Source organism: Pituophis catenifer, unplaced genomic scaffold (assembly GCF_029215685.1).
Source record: "Pituophis catenifer annectens isolate HBS135680 unplaced genomic scaffold, rPitCat1.0.hap2 SCAF_9, whole genome shotgun sequence".
NCBI lineage: Eukaryota > Metazoa > Chordata > Lepidosauria > Squamata > Colubridae > Pituophis > Pituophis catenifer.
In genome coordinates, this window is record NW_027256889.1 from 17,216,944 (window position 1) to 17,236,733 (window position 19,790).

General features: G+C 43.4%; 1 protein-coding gene across 1 annotated transcript in view; it reads right to left on the bottom strand.

Moving 5' to 3' along the window:
* Positions 1-891: 891 nt before the first annotated feature.
* RPS6KA1 (ribosomal protein S6 kinase A1) overlaps positions 892-19,790 on the bottom strand; it is a 105,754-nt gene continuing 86,855 nt past the window's right edge. The window contains exons 13-23 of the mRNA XM_070950168.1: positions 19,359-19,423; positions 17,993-18,095; positions 16,532-16,659; positions 15,508-15,633; positions 13,795-13,884; positions 11,835-11,993; positions 10,236-10,397; positions 8,227-8,303; positions 6,244-6,361; positions 4,448-4,585; positions 892-1,955 (exon numbers count right to left, since the gene is read on the bottom strand). Of these exons, the coding sequence (XP_070806269.1) occupies positions 1,833-1,955; positions 4,448-4,585; positions 6,244-6,361; positions 8,227-8,303; positions 10,236-10,397; positions 11,835-11,993; positions 13,795-13,884; positions 15,508-15,633; positions 16,532-16,659; positions 17,993-18,095; positions 19,359-19,423 (1,289 nt within the window). The 3' untranslated portion in view covers positions 892-1,832. The remainder of the gene's footprint in view (positions 1,956-4,447; positions 4,586-6,243; positions 6,362-8,226; positions 8,304-10,235; positions 10,398-11,834; positions 11,994-13,794; positions 13,885-15,507; positions 15,634-16,531; positions 16,660-17,992; positions 18,096-19,358; positions 19,424-19,790) is intronic.

The window sequence follows — 19,790 nt, forward strand, 5'->3', positions numbered from 1 at the left end:
TTTTATGACAGAAACATCATGAAGCAGTTTATGACCCAATGTGTCATAAAACTACCTGTGTTGATGTTTGACTCTGCTATACAGTTCAGCATGGGCTACTTTCAAGGCAGATACACCTCTGACTGTATCCCAGTTTTTCCAGTGAAGACAGTACATTACAAGTTTTGTCATCATTGAAGGCAATGAGGAATCTGTTAAGGAAATATCTCTGAAAGGAATAACCCAAGAGGGCACAGGTTGTCTAGTTCCATTTAAAAATCAATGGTGACAAGACAGTTGTTGCTGATAACTTCCCTTCTGCCAAATAAAAACCAATATCTTTATTCGAATGTTTCCTAAAGAAAAAAAATGCACATCATTAGTAAATCTAATTGGGCAGTTCTTGTTCATCACATCTGTTCTATTATCATAGAATATTATCTTATAAAACAAGGGATAAGGTTTGCTTTTACATTAAATATCATCACAAATGAGAAAGCAAACTTCAGTCATCATTGTTCCAGCCAGAGTGGAAAAAACATTGCCTGGAAAGTTGTGACATAAATAGCTTCCTTTCTCTCCTCCTATATATATACATAACAGATTCTGTCCCATTTGTAAGCAAATTAGACAGCCGCACAATTAAAACAAAGCATATTCATCTTTTCTAGTTTGGGCCATGTTGGAAAAAAATCTTTTGTGACATGCTTCATTTTCTATTGAATTGTCATTAAGCAGTGTGATTTACAATTGACACATGATACACAGGGACCATAAATGGAAACTGTAAGAATATGACCATGTACATAAAATAGTATATTAATATAGAGATCCCAATAGCAAATAACCATCCAGACAGGGAAATGCAAGGTTAGTCAGTAAAGTAACTTCAAGCTGCATGATATGTTTTATTTCAAAATTCAGACAGAAACCCTGAGTTACCAGCTACACAATCAGTTAAATTAAAAAAAAAAAAAAAGGAAAAGAGCAATAATGACTTTTTTTGGTTGCACTTAGCATCATGGAGGTGCTGGATTGTGCTGTTTGGCAGAGTTTAAAACAAACAGATAAACAAACAAACAAACAAACAGAAACCCTCTTCCCCTTTCTCCATCTAGAAAATCTGGACATCTTCACCATTGAAAAAGCATTTTCTTGCAGGCTCATTACACATTTAAAAGCTAGATACAATCTGGCATAGATTTCAAGAGTCCACAGGATTTGAGGATTTAGAAAAAGTATGCAATTCCAACCAGTCGGATGGAGTTGTCTTCAATCACATGATGTTGAAAAGGGAAAGAGGGAAGAGATGAGTCGAGAGTTCTTCAAAACCATCTTGAGTAACAGCCACCTGGCTTGGATGATAAGGAGCAGGAAGCTCAGCATGTGCACACGAGAACTCACAAATCATGTAAAAAGTGTGTGTCTGTACAGAGGGGCCCTTTTTTTTAAAAAAAGAAAAACATCTCCACTGGAGTGATCTTGATGAGAGAAGCAGTGAAAGCACACTTTCAGCTGTTACCAGGTTTGAGTTGCTGAGTTCTCAACTTGTCTAAGGCATGGCCATTTGCAGGTAGAGGTGTTTTGCGGGAAGATTATTGCATGTTCATCTTCTTACCTACATCTACATAGATTCCTTTTTAAATAGCCTCTCTGTTCATTTAAGAACAACACATCACAACAACAACAAAAAAAGACATCCATGAGGAGAACAAGAGCTAATCTTTCTGAAGGCACTTGGCCCTGATGGACTTCTTGGTGGAGTGACACTTTCCTGTGCCCCTGGAAAATACCAGGGGAGTTTGTGCAGAGTCACAACTTGGGATGGTGGAGAATTACCCTGTATTCCCATATCACAGAGTGGTCGATGGGAGCTTCTTAACCCGCCTTTGTGCCAAGAAAGAGGCTTCAATAGGCTTCAGTTGGGGGCTTGGCTTCGAGTTGTTCAGTGCAGAGTATGTGGCAGCCATGGCACCCTGGAAGAGAGATAAGCCACAGGAGTTTGCTTAAGAGACAGATGTGTATAAGTAGCATGGGCACCAGGGTTGACCTCACTACAAAAAACTGATTATTTGCTGACCCCAAAACACTAAGCCATTCACTCCCATCTAGCCATGCTCTTTGGAGACGTAGCATTTTCATTCCAATTTAGAACTAAGGAGAAATTTCCTGACAGTTAGAACAATTAATCAATGGAACAACTTGCCTCCAGAAGTTGTAACTACTCCAAAACCAGAGGTTTTTAAGAAGAGACTGGACAACCATTTGTCTGAAATGGTACAAGGCAGTGATGGCTAACCTTTTTGCCGTCGCGTGCCAAAAGCGTGGGGAGTGTGGGGGGGGTGTCTCTCGTGCGTGCCCACACCCATAATCCAATGCATCCCGCCCCCCATGCATGTGCGTGCGATCCCCCCGCTCTTGGCATGCAATGGCACGGTGGGCCAGGTAGACCCATTTTTCGCCTCCTCAGGCTCCCCAGGCTTTCTAGGAGCCTGAGGAGGGCGAAAATGGCCTTCCCCACCCCCCTGGAGGCTGGAAACGGCCTATTTCCTGACTTCCGGTGGGCCTGAAAGGCCCGAAAATCAGATGGCCGGCGTGCGCATGCATGCTGGAGCTGAGCTAGGGCAACGCTCGCGTGCCCACAGATATGGCTCCACATGCCACCTGTGTTCTGGTTTGGGCACTCAGCACCAAAAAGGTTTGCCATCACTGGACTAGAAGGACTCCAAAGTCCAACTCTTTTTATTCTGTTATTCTTTCATTTACACATTCTCAAGAATCAAACCTTTTCCTGCCGGTATCTGGAGGCATCAGTTGGGGAAGGTGGCTTCAACATATCACTCCTAAGAGTGCTTCCCCAAGGTCCCAGCTCAACAAGCAATGATGATAGGGACAACTGATAGACTCTTATTAATTTCAAAGGTTATCGTTATCTGTTTCACTATCCATGGAAATCTCATTGCCCAAGATGGACACTTTTACTAGTGCTAAGCCTCCACTGAGATAGAGCAATTTAAGCCTGCTTAAAGAAACAAATCAAGATCTTGAAAGAAACCAACATGTGTTGGTTTCTTCAGGCAAATACCGATAAAAACAAGCATGGAGCCAGAATGTTTGCAGACATCCATGGCATAATGAAATCCACTTCTCTGGGAGTCAAAACTTAACTGCAGTTTCCCCACAGAATGTATTTAGGGTAGGAGAACCATTTACTGTGCGAAACAGCCTGACTTGTTCTTAAAGAAATGTAACAGCTAAAGTTCCTGAAAGAAGTGCAGCCTTTTTATTTTAATGCTTTCAAGTCAATATTAACTCTTAACAATCGCCTGGACAAATCACTGCAGTTTTCTTGACAAGATTTTCCGAAGTGGTTTGCCATTGCTTCCTTCCTAGGGCCGAATGTGTTTGACTGGTCTAAGGTCACCCAGCTGGCTTTGTACCTAAGGCAGGACTAGCCTGAAAATGTTAACCAGTACACCAAATCGGCTCGCTCTGCCTTCCATTTACAGACTAGAATTCCGTCTCTCTCTGACTGGTGTTTTCCTGCTAGCAGCAGCAGATTTTGCCAATTGGGAAACATTTCCCCTAGCAAAAGCTGTACGTGGAAGTTTTAACCTAAACAATCTGAAGCAGCTTATCGGAAGAATGATTTCCTAAGGATTTCCATCAGGTACATGCACATACATGGGACAGGGAGAGAGGGACTTGCTACTCCTATCCTGGTGAGGTTACTCTAGTGCAGTGATGGCTAACCTTTTTGCTGTCGCATGCCAAAAGCAGGGGGAGCGGGGGGGGGTCTCTCACATGCGTGCCCACACCCGTAATTCAATGCGTCCTGCTCCCACCCCCCCACCCCGTGCATGCAACCCCCCCCCCGCTCTTGGCACGCGATGGCACGGTGGGCCAGGTAGGCCCATTTATCGCCCTCCCCAGGCTCCCCAGGCTTTCTAGGAGCCTGGGGAGGGCGAAAACGGCCTTCCCCACACCCTGGAGGCCGGAAACAGCTCATTTCCCGACTTCCAGTGGGCCCGAAAGGCCCGAAAATCAGATTGCCAGCGCGCGCATGTGCGCTGGAGCTGAGCTAGGGCAACGCTCGCGTGCCCACAGATATGGCTCCGTGCTATAGGTTCGCCACAGGTGGCACGTGTGCTATATGTTCGCCATCATGGCTCTAGTGTTTTAATTACATTTTTTAAAGTACTATCAAGTGGGGTGTGGGAACACAGAAGTGCCAACTTCAAAGGACTTCTTCAGCCAGACTAGGATTGTCTGCTTTGGCAGTACTTGTCTTGTTTTTTTCCTTCTTTCCAAACATGAGATGCCACAAATGGATTTCCCACATGTAATCTTGAGTTGTGTCAGCCTCTCTCTCCCATGTTTCTCTTTTTCCTCACTGACCCAAGGATACTGAGAGAAAACGAGGTCCGTGTGACAGAATATGGCAGGAAGTATGCAAATCTCTTCATACCTTTACAAGCTGTACATCCTGGTGACTTAATTGGCTCTGAGGCAACTTGTCCTTCTGGGTTATCCACGGGTGTTGGAGTACCTGTTTAGCAGTCAAGCGCTGATGCGGATCAACATGGAGCATCTTGGATACTAAATCCTGCAGTAAGTATTCAGAAAACATAGCTGCTGAATATTTTTTTCCCCTTGCCAGTTACTTGGCTACAATGAAGGAGATAGTGCTGCTTCTTGGTTAATTTGAAAGTTACTTCCAGGTTTGTCATATCTGGCAACAACAATGCTTAGTTAGCCAAGATTAATAAATTTGTAAATTAATTCCTTCCTTCCTTCCTTCCTTCCTTCCTTCCTTCCTTCCTTCCTTCCTTCCTTCCTTTGCATTTGGATATCATGTCTGACTCTAATCCGTGGCTTGTCCTTCTTTACAAAGCAGTCATAAGCCAGGATTTGTTCTCTAAAATCGCCAAATGGAATCTCTAATTTGTTCAGGTACTCACTCCAACAAGAGAGGCCAAAAAAGCACAATCACATGGCAGGCATTGACATCCTTTTCATTCACACAAGGAGGTGCAAACACCGTTTTTTAAGAGCTCAAGGAATCCTCAATTTTCTTCGTTAATCATTCATCTTATTTCTTGTAACTTTTTTATTGCCTAGTCAACTAAATCCAAAAATTAAATCAGAGGAGTTAGTTTTAGGCACAATGAATTCCAGGGCTACTGCAGCCTGAATTAATTGCTGGCCAGCTTAATTGCTGGCCAGTTAATGGACTTGATTTTCCCTGCTTCAGAAATAAATAAGACCTGCAAAAATGGGGTTTACTATACACCCCTTTTTATTTTGCATCTTCCACCTTCCCCGCAAGGGGATGGAAAGAGGACAAAAGGGAGAATAAATCCATCCCACAAATCCGAGCACAGTGATGCTCACTCCAGTTGGACCATGATGATAATTTTGATTTTCTTCTTTCATTTGTCCAAAAAAGGACAGAAGATCAACCCAAAAGAGCAAACTTTGGAGCAGCTGCTAAGCCTTTAAAAAGAATTCTTACAGAAACGACCAGCTCATTTGTGTTCGTGCACTGACAATCAGGGAGCTGAATCAATTGCCCCCAACAATCTGGGTCCTCATTTTACCCACCTCGGAAGGATGGAAGGCTGAGTCAACCTTGAACCGGTGAGATTTGATCCGCTGATCTGCTGAACTAGCAGTCAGCTGAAGTAGCTGCAGTACTGCACCCTAACCACTGCGCCACCTCGGCTCTTATAATTAAACCCGTGGGGATTGGTTACCACAAGAATAAGAAACGGTTGCTAAATTGGGGCAATTTTAGCATTCCTGGATGATAAGGAGGTCATGAAAAACTCATAACAATGACCCCAAACTCAAAATTCATAACTTTTAACCATATCAGAATGGTTAAAAATTACTCTCCAGAATCAATGCTCCTCATGAGGAGCCTGGACAGGAGGGTGTGATGCAGTGGTGAAATCCAACCGGATCTATCCGGCCCGCGCGAACTGGTAGTGCCGGCATCGGGAGGCTCCGTCTACCCGCCAGGATGTCATTACATCCCATTTTTGACCCTCTGCACATATGCAGAAGAGGCGTGCGTGCTCCCATTCCCGAACTGTTAGTGAAGGTAAGTGGATTTCACTGCTGGTGTGATGGCTCTCCTAGAAGCACCTGGTCAGCCACTGGACAAAATGAAAGTGGACTAGATAAGCTATAGCTCCAAGCCGCGGGACTCTCGGGTTTTATGACTCAAGCTGGTTGATCACTGCCTGAACTAAACCTTACTCTGGCTGCATCAGAAACGGTGTTCCAATTTCCTCCTTTGAGGGAAAACTTTCCACCACCTATCCGAACAAGGATCTCTTCAGGGGTATCACTGGGCCCATTTGCAAATGGAGTATACCTGGAAAAGGCAGAAGGGGGCAGGGAGAATAACAATAACCACATATTTAATACATGTAATACCATAATATCAGATGCAAGAGATGAAGAGAACATCTAAAGCATGGGATCTCCAACCTTGGCAACTTTAAGACTTGTGGACTTCAATTCCCAGAGTTCCTCAGCCAGCTTTCCTCAGCCAGAGGAACTCTGGGAGTTGAAGTCCACAAGTCTTAAAATTGCCAAGGTTGGAGACCCCTGATCTAAAGCATGGGCTGAGAGTAGACATGGGTAGAGAAGACAGGAGGACTGCAAAGGGGAGAGATTCATCATCACCATTTCAACAGCATCCAATTCGCAGAAAAACCATTCAACTCCAGGTAGAGATTTTAAGTACACATTATTTTCACTGTAAGGTTTGGTTATTTTTTTAAAAAAATCACAGAGATCCACACACTGGCTCGGCAGAAGCCGGGATTCTCAGGAGACAAGACTCTGAACTGAGAGATTTCATAATTCATTATAATTATGAGCGTGTAATAAGTCACAGTGCCCTATTACGGAGCTGAATCATACGGTCTAGTGTCTGTTAATGATTGGTTGGGAATGGAAGATTTGCTGTGGGGCAAAGAATTGGCCAGCCTGACCTTCAGGTTTGTTACAGTTCTCCAGTTTAACAGCAATTCCTAATAAATGCCTGTAGCAGCTTCGAAATGGACAAGCATTTCCTAATTTTTAGGCAACATTATAATGAGCCTGCTAGATTTTATTGATAGCCAACTTCTGGAAAATCTTGCCCAAAGAGCAGAGAGGGGCTTCAAATGCCTACCTTAAGCAGAACAAAAAAAAAATCTTAATTGGGATAGGGTGAGATTCAGATTATAATTTCAACTGAATCCATTTTTTACTCACTGATGGAAGAGAAAGACTTTACGTGTTCCAGTGTGAACTTATTTTTGTATAAGTTAGTCCCCATAACATGTTAAGCCAACCCTTCCAAATATTAATGTGCCTTGTGTGACTCTAACTACTGTGGTATATAGGGCATGATTGCTATCTACAAGTGATGTGAACCCAGCAATTCTGACACACTCAACAAAATAAACTTAAAGAAACCATGGCTTAATAATAGTGAAGTTTTCAGTAGCAGGGCACAATACAGAATACCAGAATTGGAAGGGACTTTGGAGATCTTCATGTCCAACCTCCTGTCAAGCAAGAGACCCCAAACTTTTCTGGACAAATTGCTATCCAATCTCTTCTTTAAAACCTCTAGTTATGGAGCATCCACGGATTCTGAAGACAAGCCATTCCACTGATTAATTGTTCTGTCAGGAAATTTCTGCTTAGTTCTAGGTTGAATCTCTCTTTGATGTGTTTCCAACCATTACTTCTTGTCTTGCCCTCAGGTGCTTTGGAGAATAAGTTGTCTCCCTCTTTGTGACAACCTCTCAAACATTGGAAGACTGCTATAATGTCACCAGTTAAGAATGCAGCCAAAGATTCTAATCCCTTGCTCAAATAGGAGATTCACCAAGCAATCTCAAGCTAGTCATCATACCTATTACTTGGGTTCATATTACTCTTTGCTAAGTATGGGTTGCTGGGTTCACATTGTGCATAAGATGATAACTCGTAATGAAGACACCATAATGGCTAGGTTCGCATAAAAGATTAAGCCAAAACTAAGCCATAAAATGGCTTCATTCAGTTGAATTGTCTCACCCTATCCTGTCTCACAGAACTACTGTGAGGTAAAAAATAGAGGTAGAGAGGTAGAGAATCACCTATCTCTCCAGCATTCTTTGGAAGGAGAGTGGGTGGAATGAAAATTTAATAAAGAAATACAGTCAAAATTTTTGTTCTCCCACAATACATCCATCTTACCCTGCTAGCATTGTGTAGAGAAGGATTCCTAAGCTCCAAATATCACAAGCCTCGTCGTAGCCTTGGCGTTTTAAAACCTAAATTAGAACAAGAAAACATGGAGACATAATTATCAACTGTAGGAAGAACGGGAGAATACGCTGACAAAAAGGGAAAGCAATGAAGCTGATGGTGCTCCCTGATAATTTTCTTGGTCTCTGGAAAAAAAAGAGAAGAAATAAAAGAGGCAAGGGTGACATCTCCAGCAATATAAAAATCTGCAGAAAAACCGTGAGGTAGAAAGCAGCTCAGTTTTTAACACATGTAATAACAGCTGCAAGGATTGTCTATGCACAAAATTGGAAAGTGGAGAAAATACCTTTGGAAGAAGAAGTAATAAAAAAAATCTTAAGATTGTGCAGAAATGAATAGATTAACTCTGATGATTAAAGATACTCAGAATATTTTAAAATATGGAATGATTTTTATTATTGGTTGGAGAAGAGATATAAATAATTAATTATATAAATATGTAAAAATATGTGACGAGTTGGATATTATGTTAGTGATGAATTGATATTGTGGATTGGATAAGGATCAAGATAGAAGTAATGACAACTATACAGAAGAAGAAAGAAACTTTGGAAGATAACACCGAGATGTCACAGGGAAGAGAAAACTGATGTATTAAATGTTTGTTTAAAAAATAAAAACGTTTTTAAAAAAGAAAGAAAGAAATTCAGTTTCGAGTTTCTCCTCTCTATCACTCCTGCACATCCTGTAAAGAAGATGATCCGTACTTCTTTACCTTTCCTTATCCTCTTTCCATTTCCTGTTGTGTCATTTAAGAAAAAGTCAGTCAATTCCACTAATTTCCAGCCATTGGTTGTGCTATTACCCAAGGGTGTTTTAAATACTGTCAGGGGTGGTATTCACTTACCTTCGCTACCAGTTCGCAAATGTGAACCGCACGCAACACCATGCATGCGCAGGACCTTCTGTGCATGCGCAGAGTGTCAAAAAAGGGGCGTGATGACATCTGGGCGGGTGGGCAGAGCCTCCCACAGCTGCCACTACCGGTTCGCCTGAACCATATAGAACTGGCTGAATACCACCACTGCGTGTTGTTACAAAAAAAGGGGTTCGGGACAACCTCTAGCTAAGATTCTGTGCAGTTCGGAAAACCCCCAAATCCCACTCCTGGCTGGCTACCCTGGCTGGCTGCCCTGCCCACCCCTCCCCTCCCAGGGGTCCCCACGTGGCCTGTTTTGGGGCAGGTAAGTGCAGGGCACGCGCGGAGGCTTGGGGAGAGAAAAAACCGGGCCTACTGGAAGTCCGGGAAGGCCAGAAACAGGGCCGTTTCCGGCCTCCAGAGCCTGGGGAGGCCGTTTTCGCCCTCTCGGAGGTTCAAAGGAAGCCTCTGGAGCCCAGGGAGGGCAAAAACACCCCCCTCCCGTGGTGCAGGAGGCCGATTAGGCCACGCCCACCCAGCAACCAGGCAGAGAACCCCTTGCTAAAATTTTTGAAGCCCACCCCTGCCTATCAGATAAAACAAAGGTAGCATTTGGAATTCCAGGTATATTCTGGCTTTCTTACCTAGAGGACACCATGAAAATGCAAGAAAGGAAGCCATGAGAATTTGTGATAGTTACTAAAATCCAGATGCCGTTAGGAACAATCGGAGGAGAAAAGATCCCCAACCCAAGCATGTTAATATGATGATCTGGGGAAAATCCGCAAGAGGAACATAACTCAGGGACTTCAGAAGATTCAGCTAAGAGCAAAAGTAGGCTTTATTTTCAGTTTGGGGACAGACGCAAGTGCTTAAACAACCGTTGCACTTGATTCCATTGTAGTACATTATCCTACAAACATTTTCAGGCACAAAAATGTATCGATCAGGTCTTTTAATTCAGCCCAGTTGGGTGGAGAAAGTGATTACAGAGTTTTTCCTGAAACGAATGAAATTAATGTAACAAAAGTATGTTGGGAATTCGACCCCAACAAACTCAGGTTTATGAGCTGCTTACCTCTGGAGCAACGAAGTTGGCAGTATAGCAAGGGGTCATGAGGAGCCCATTGTCTGCCCTCAGTTGCTTGGCAAACCCAAAGTCACAAATACGAATACATTCTGGGTTGCTGGACTCATCTACGTAGAGGATGTTGCTAGGTTTCAAGTCTCTATGGACCACCTGCAAAGCAGAAGTGGAAATTTCAGGTCATGAGTTTGCAACTGCTTCCTTCCAATTTACAGCTATGCGCTCCAGTTCCAGATGTTAAACTTCAGTCTGATCCTACAACTGCAGTGTATTTCTTTCCTGCTTTTGGGTTACAGAGCCCCTAATAAGGAAGACTAAAAAAAAAAAAAAGTAGAAAAAGGGTGCAATAAAACAGAAGTCACAATACATTGATAGAAAAGGATTGTTAAAATAATGTTGCAATGGAAACTACGATCAACCTGAGGCTGAACCCACAGATTTTCACCACAAGAACGTTCTAGAATCTAGAGATTTGCTACTACCAGAGAAAAATAACCCCCAGGTTTGGATTGTCTATAATTGTTTGTATATAATTGTCAAATCTCATGTGATAAATGAACTTCTACAAGTTCATTTGAGAAGACAAAGCCGAAGTCATTAGTTTGCTTTAATTCAGGCATGCGTGTGACCACCTTCAAATTCAATACAGCACCACCAATCTGGTACTAACACCTGCAAAATACTAGATGTCCATCTCTTCTGAGGAATCTCTTCTGACATTTACTTTGTACTTCTTCCACATCCTTACAGACCCCTCACATCCTGGACATAAACTGTTTCAACTCCTACCCTCAAAACGACGCTATAGAGCACTGCACACCAGAACAACTAGACACAAGAACACTTTTTTCCCGAACGCCATCACTCTGCTAAACAAATAATTCCCTCAATACTGTCAAACTATTTCCTAAGTCTCGCTACTATTAATCTTCTCACTGTTCCCACCACCCATCTCCTCCCACTTATGACTGTATGACTGTAACCTTGTTGCTAGTATCCTTAAGATTTATATTGACTGTTTCCGAATATGATTTGATTGCTTATTTGTTCCCTATGACTACCATTAAGTGTTGTACCTTATGATTCTTGATAAACATATCTTTTCTTTTATGTACACTGAGAGCGTATGCACCAAGACAAATTCCTTGTGTGTCCAATCACACTTGGCCAATAAAATTCTATTCTATTCTATTCTATTCTATTCTATTCTATTCTATTCTATTCTATTCTATTCTATTCTATTCTATTCTATTCTATTCTATTCTATTCTATTCCATTCCATTCCATTCCATTCCATTCCATTCCATTCCATTCTCCTGATGATACTTTTCTTCATCCTGATTTTTTTTTAAAAAAACCATGACTGTAGTGGATTTACCCTGGCTTTTCCCAGTTTTGATGTTTGTTTTTGCTTCAACGCAGGTTATTTTTATTTGCGCAACAGATTAAAACATGCAATAAATATGCACATAAACATTTTGTCATGCAAAAAAACCGAGCGACCATCTTGACGTTGTGACCATACACCCTGGCACAAAGGCAGGGAGGCCCAGGGAAGTGGGAGGGTCCTTGCCAGTGTCTTCTACTCACCCCCTGGGAGTGAAGATATTCCACGGTCTTGCAGATCGTGTGCAGGACGGAGCTTGCTTCTCTTTCTGAAAAACACTTCTGCTTGAGAATCCTGTCTAGCAGCTCCCCGCCTCTCATTAGTTCAGTCACCAGGTAAACATGCTTGCCATCATCGTACACCTGCCAAATGGATATTTCTGAGCAGGTCTGAGAAAAACGATTTAACTTGTTTCCCCAAACCGTCTCCCAACTTAATATACTATACATCAGGGGTGTCAAACTCAAGGCCCAGGGACCGGATCCGGCCCACAGGGTGCTTAGATGTGGCCTGCAGGCCCGCCCTGAAAACAGCGGACTGGCCCGCCTTGCCTCTGCCAGTGAAAACGGAGCTCAGAAGGACCATGCGCAGCCCTCCCGGGTTCCGTTTCTGGCCGCGATGGCCTCCTGCAGCCCTCTGCCAGTGAAAACGGAGCTCAGGAGGGCCGCGGGCTCCATTTTCACTGGCAGAGGGCTGCAGGAGGCCATCGTGGCCAAAAACGGAGCCTCTATGAGTGACGTTGAGCTGGCCACGGCCACCCTGACCATGCCCCCCCCTCCCCGGTCCCACCGAGGTCAAACACAACCCTGATGCAGCCCTCAATGAAATCGAGTTTGACACCCCTGCTGTACATCCAACTTGAGGCCTGGAAATTGCACAGGATGTAATTCTGCCCGGTGATAAAGATTTCTACAATACAGAAACAGCATCTCCGCAACCATGGAGTTGTTGTGTATGACGTCTGAGCTCTGAAACAGAGGGTTGTGTGTGTGTGTGTGTGTGTGTGTGTGTGTGTGTGTGTGTGTGTCTAGCAATATTATGCTGAATCAGAATTGAAATGCATGTCAGCAGATATCTGATGGATTACATCTTTTTAGGGCCCCATATACATAGGGCTGACTCTTTCCACTGTAACCCCTGTTTGTTTTTTCTTATATTTTACTTCAACAAATACCCTCTGTAAAAAGGAGAGCCTGCTCTGGGCACCAGGAAGGAATTCAGAACTGTCTCTAGATACAGCTTCAAAAAGTCTGTGTCTTTTACGAATCCTGCAAGGCCATAACTGTGAGCAGATCTAATTTGGGAGTGAGAAAGACAGCAAAGGGATGTTTATCCACAGTCATTGTCACCAATGAACTATAGGTAATTCACCTAACCACCACACTTTAGATTGGAATCTCAGTCGTTGAGTGAAGTAGTCATTAAGTGAGACATCATGTGATTGATTTGCTCAATGACTGCAATCTTAGCACTCCTGGTTGTTCATTAAGCAATCTCATGGGTCATTAAATAGATGGAGTCCCAGGTAAGGAGCACGAGGTGCCTGGGATGCACAAGTGTTTCTCCAACTCAGGAACTGAAAATCCTCCCTGCTGAAATCCAAGTAGGATTTTTCAGACTCCGAGTGGAGAGAAACTTATATATGGCCTATGCCAGGCCTCCCCTACTCCACACTCCTTACCTTACTATGGCTGCCTTCCTGTTCTGGAATTGTAAATCCTCTGACTGGAAAATCCTGCTTGGATTTTGGGATAGATTTTTTTTTCGGCCAACCCCCAGAAGAGGGAGTCCTCTTGGCAGGCAATTTCCCTGCCAGCTTCCCCATTGATTTCCTGGGGAAGCCAGCAGGGAAGATACAAATGGTGATCCCATGATCACAGGGCGCTTGGCAAATTCACCGTAAGTGCAAATAGGCTGCCAAGCACTCAGATCACAATCATGTAACTGGACGGGCACTGCGACAGCCATAACTTCAGGCGTGGGGCGCAAGTGCTTTATTCAGCACTGTTGTAATTTCGAACAATTGCTGAACGAACATTTGTGAAGCCAGGACTGCCTGCACAAATATTCCGATCCAATGTCCTGCCTTAGTCATGAATGAACAACTGCTTTCCCCTCACAAGCAGAGTCTGTCGATAAGCTCTATTTTGCTATGACACTCACGTCCTTCAGTGTGATGATGTTTGGATGCTGTCCGTACCGTAGGAGTATCTCAATTTCCTCAGAGGGATCTCGCTTACTCTTGTCAATAATCTGCAAGAAGAATATGCCGTATTAGTATGATTTACTACTTACTACTTTGGGGGGGAGGGTCGGATTATATTTAAAAGTTGAAAACATGACATACATATTTAATTTCAATCACTCCAATAATTGTGCAAGGTTTTATTATTTAATTATTCACTGTACCTCTAGCCCAGTGATGGTTAACCTTTTTGGTGCTGAGTGTCCAAAGCGCACGCATGTGCGCAAATGCACACGCGCATGCCCGAACCCCCAAAGTGCAATGCGAGAGCCCCCCATGCATTTGCTCTACCCTGTGCATTTCTGTGTGTTCCTTGTGCATGCACACACATCCCCACGCATGTGCCCCGCCCTCCCACGCTTTGTTTTGGCTTCCAGGTTGGTGCAGAAGGTCTTCCAGGTCCAAAACGGGGCACGGGGGGGTAGGCGTGTGCACCCCCAAAATGCAATGAGAGCACCCCACCCCTGCATGTCCCCTGCATGCGCTCTACTCCCCTCACATGCGCGGCAGAGACCCGAAGACCAGCTGGCCGGCAAGAGGGATGCACGTATGTGCGGTGGAGCTGGGCTGGGGCGACGGCAGGAGTGCCCGAGAGAGATTGCCATAGGTTTGCCATTACGGCTCTAGCCCATCCAATAGTCTTGAGTCATATACAAAGCAATTAAAACATGCTATAAAAGATATATTAAACCAATATAAAAAAGGCTTAATTTATAAAATAAAGCAGCATAAATCATGAGCATCAATATAAAAATCAGCTTCCATAAAAACAGCAACAAATGCCGAACAAAAGAATATAAAGTTCTAAAAATCTGTACAATATATATATATATTTAAATCAGGGTGGATAAAAATCAATGATTTTTTTAAAAAAATCAGATTTTTTTTATTTAAATTGGATTTTTTTGATTTAAATCAGATTTTTTTGATTTTTATCGAATTTATTTTAATAAAAAACTTTTGGGGTAAAAATCTATTGTAAGATAGTTTTCTATTTAAGATACATAAATAATTTAGTTTATTCAGCATGAAATGGAGCTTAGTTATGTAGCATGAGGCTGTATATTCTGCAGCACTGGGACTATCGGTGAGTCAACAGTGGGTCAAAGGAGTAGCAGAGATGACAGTTGCTCTTTAAAAATTATGATTTAAATCGACTTGATTTAAATCAAGCCTTTTTACTAGTGATTTAAATCATGATTTAAATTGTGATTTAAATCAACTCGATTTAAATCAAATCCATCCTGATTTAAATAACCTTTTTTTAATATGGGGAGGACAGTCGGATGTCTGATGCAAGTGCAAAACATTGTTTACATAACTAGACACACACATTATGACCTACAATCCCACCCAAGGTGCCCGTGCGGTCAGCAAATTCCCATGGTGAGATGCGAAATCAGGGATTTTCCCACTCGTTCAACCCCAGCGTTACATCAATTCACACCTGGGATTGGCAAATGCAGTTTGAACACCCAAATTCAGGGACATGAGGCTAAGACTTCCTTGCGCACAGAAACCCAACTTTTCTCTCCTGCGTTATATCCAGAAGGAAACGTCTCTTTAAAACGAATAATGGGATTTTAAAGGATTTCACTGTTCTCGGGCTGGAAGAAAGAAGAAGCTCTGACCTTGGCTGCGTATTCTGTGCTGGTTGCCTTGTGAATACACCGCTTGCATACCGAATAAGAGCCCACACCAATGGCTTCTTTAACCAAGTAACCATCATTAAACTGGAGATTCTTCCCATGCAGTTGCTATAAGGAAAGGCAATAAGGAAAAATCAAGTTTGCTAGACTACACACAAAGTCTCGCATTTGCTGAACCTCTGAACAGGAGAAATCCAGGTAAGGTTGCATATACAGGTAGTCCTTAAGTTACAACTGTTCATTTAGTGACGGTTCTATGTTACAAAAGCACTGAAAGAAGTGACTTGTAATAGTCCTCACACTTAAAACAGTTGCAGCATCCCGACAGTCATGTGATCAGAATTTGGGTGCTTGGCAACGGGCATGATTGCAGTGTCCTGGGTGTGTGTGTGCGGGGAATCACATGATCACTATTTGCAACCTTCCCAGCTTTCTGCCAGCGGGCAAAGTAAATGGGGGAAGTTGGATGCACTTAACAACCAACTGATTTGCTTAACAACTTCAGGGATTTGCTTAATTGTCGGGAAAAGGCCAGAAAATTGGGCATGATTTACTTAACAACTGCCTTGCTTAACAAAAGAGATTCTGGTCCTGATTGTGGTTATAAGTCAAGGACTATCTGAATGCTATTTTCATATAATGCATAATTGTTGCAGAATGAATTCCTAATTAAAATTCCCCTCCTCTCTAATCTAAATTGGCACTAAACATCACAGGACAATTTTGGAGCAGGTCAAGATTCAACAAATGCAAAAAAAATGTGTTGACATTCACAGATGCCATAGACTATATACAAATCATCTTTGACAGATACATAAATTGGCAACAATATATTTATGTATGTATGCACAATTTATTGCCAAGTTAAGAGACAACTTTGATGTGGCTTTTAAATTGCATACGAATTTTTGCTTGATTTAGGAACAGCCCCCTCACCCCCACAAGGATTCTAAGGAGCTCTGCAGGTTTTGAATTCTTTTTCAAGAATTTTCCAGTCTTTTCTTACCTGAACTACAGAATGCAAAGGCATAGGTGGTGATTTAGCTTTCTCATCCTCTATCAGTCCAGTGGCCACAAAGCTGAATCCTCGGAAGAGCTGATGGGCTCCTGCACTAGGTGGAATTCCGGGTGAATCTAGAACAAAATGGAAAAAAAAGACTAGAACTCAACTCGCTGGAACTTGGACCACTGGCTATTCCTTCCCAAACATCCAAGACAGTGGTGGGATTCAAATTTTTTTACTACTGGTTCTATGGGAGGGGCTTGGTGGGCGTGGCAGGAGAAGGATACTGTAAAATTTCCATTTTCTCCTCATTCCAGGGAAAGGATACTGCAAAATCCCCATTTCCTCTCGATCAGCTGGGACTCGGGAGGCAGAGAATAGATGGGGGCGGGGCCAGTCAGAGGTGGTATTTACCGGTTCTCCAAACTACTCAAAATTTCCGTTACCGGTTCTCCAGAACTGGTCAGAACCTGCTGAATACCACCTCTGATCCACGATTGAGGTAGGACAAGAGCTGGCTGGGGAATTCTGGGAGTTGAAGTCCGCACATTTTAAAGTTGCCAAGTTTGAAAAACACTGCACTAGCCAGCTGTAATATTTAGACCAGGATGAGGAACCTAGTGGTGTTGGACTAACTCCTTTCCCTCTGACCAGTGCTGGCTTGGAGGTGAGAGTCCAACATCTGGAGAGTCCTATGTTCTCCGTATCTGCCGTTTCTTCAGTCCCATTAACCATAGGAACATAAAATGCTTATCTGAGATATACAGAAAGGAAAGAATTGTATAGAGCCGTGATGGTGAACCTATGCACGTGTGCCCGAAGTGGCACGCGGATCCATGTCACTTGGCACGCACAATGTTGCCCGTTCCTCTTCTGGGTTTTTGGCGCACATGTGCATGCGGCAATCAGCTGGTCTTTTTGCATGCGGCAGTGCCGGTAACTGGAAAAGCTGGTCTTTCATTTTCCTGCGTGAGCATGCGCGTTGGCCAGCTGATCGTCGCATGTGCATGCATGCCAGAAACCCGGAAAGGTAGCTGGCCGGCGCGCATGCGTGCACCGGAAACCAAAAGTTCATTTTCGGGGGCACCCATGCAGCTCCTCTTCCGGGTTGCGGCCCAGACACACACGGACGCTATCACTGGTACAGTGAGTCGCAATGCATGTTTTTATATTTATTTTGTGCGATGCCATTTTTCAGAGACAAAATACCTTTTCTCTGAATTGGGAGAGTGTACAGGATCCCAAATCTGGCTGAACCTGATATACGCAACAAAAGCCACGAGAAAAGGCCAAAGAAGGCAATCTGTTTCTCGTGGATTGAATGAATGGAATGATTTAAAAATGGAGGCAAGGGCTATTTCTGTGTCCTATGAACAGATGTGCATAGTGTCCGTAAAGTGAATACAGGTACATACACACACACCCCCCGTCTTGTCTTCAAATTATTAAAAACCAAACACCAACCTTTGGGTGTGCGGGAGGTAAATTCTTTGTCAAAATAAAAGGTATCGTCCGGCCGGCCCACAGCAGGTTTGAACGGTGGCTTGATTTCTCGACGGAAAAGCTTCTGGAGGATGGAAAATCATATCGAAATAAGAGGGTGAGGGTGAGGGTATGGATGCCCCAAGAGAGCCAAAGATGCAAAGATGAAAACATCAGTCACAGGCTTTGTTTTCCATGGAAATGGTGTCCAGGTATTTCAGCAATACCAGTTTGGCTATCAGGAAGACGCCAAGATGGGTTCTAATTGATTGGTTACCTGCAAAAGTTTGGAAACCAAAGAAATGCAAATGTGTCCTGGAGGCAGTGGTGAAATTCAATTTTTTGTACTACCAGTTCTGTGGGCGTGGCTTTGTGGGCGTGGCAGGGGAAGGATACTGCAAAATCTCCATTCCCACCCCACTCTGGGGCCAGCCAGAGGTGGTATTTGCTGGTTCTCCAAACTACTCAAAATTTCCGCTACCGGTTCTCCAGAACCTGTCAGAACCTGCTGGATTTCACCCATGGATGGAGGGCTCAGATCTATTGTTCGATGAAACAAGCCAGCATACCCAGAATGGCTTCTATTTTAGTTTGCTCCATAAACAGACCTAATCTATATACAGATAACCCTCAACTTACAACCATTTGTTTGGTCATCATTCAAAGCTACAACAGCACTGGAAAAAAAGGGACTTATGACCATTCCTCACATTTCAGATTGTAGCAACACCCGCATGGTCACATGACCAACTGCCATGTATTTATAACAACTGCAGTGTTCCAGATTGTGTGGTCGCTATTTGTGACCTTCCTGCAGGGGTGAAATCCAGCAGGTTCTGACAGATTCTGGAGAACCGGTAGCAGAAATTTTGAGCAGTTCAGAGAACCAGCAAATACTACCTCTGGCTGGCCCCAGAGTGGGGTGGGAATGGGGATTTTGCAATATCCTTCCTCCAGGAGTGGGGAGGGAATGGGGATTCTGCAGTATCCTTCCTCTGCCACACCCACCAAGCCACGCCCACAGAACCGATAGCAAAAAAAAACTGGATTTCACCACTGCCTTCCTGGCTAATGGCTGACAAGCAAGCTCAATGGGGGAAGCTGGATTCGCTGAACAGCCACATTATTCACTTAACAACTGCAGCGATTTGTTTTAACTGTGGCACAAAAGGTTGTAAAATCGGGTGTGACTCAGTTATTGATGACTGTGCTTAGCAACACAAATTCTGATGCCAATGATGGTCGTTAAGTCGAGGACTACCTGTATGGTCCTGTGGCTGAAACCAGAATTTTAAGATCATACCAAATGAAACAGGAAGCAGCAGACCAAAACAATTCACATACTCACATTCCAGTCAATGGTAGAGTAGAAAGAGTGACGTTTGATTTCTTCAACACCATCTGGGCCAGATCCTGCAAAGTACAGTGCACTCTTTTTGACCAGTTATACACTCAGCTTAGAGTTAATGCATGCAGCAAAGAACAAAGGTGGGCAACCATGGCAACTTTACGATCTGTGGGCTTCAACTCCCAGAATCCCTGTTGGCTCAGGGATTCTGGGAGTTGAAGTCCACAGGTCATAAAGTTGCCATAGTTGTCCATCCATCATACAGAATGTGCCTCTCCACCCCAGCAGCAGAATCCTATTTGTTTGGGTGCTAGGATTCAACATTTTGATTGCTTTTAGTTTTGATAAGTTTTAACAGTATCGTGCTATGCAGGAAATCCTGCTGAAAGACCTACTAGGGTCCATGATCTGACTCCCTTGCGTCATGGATGG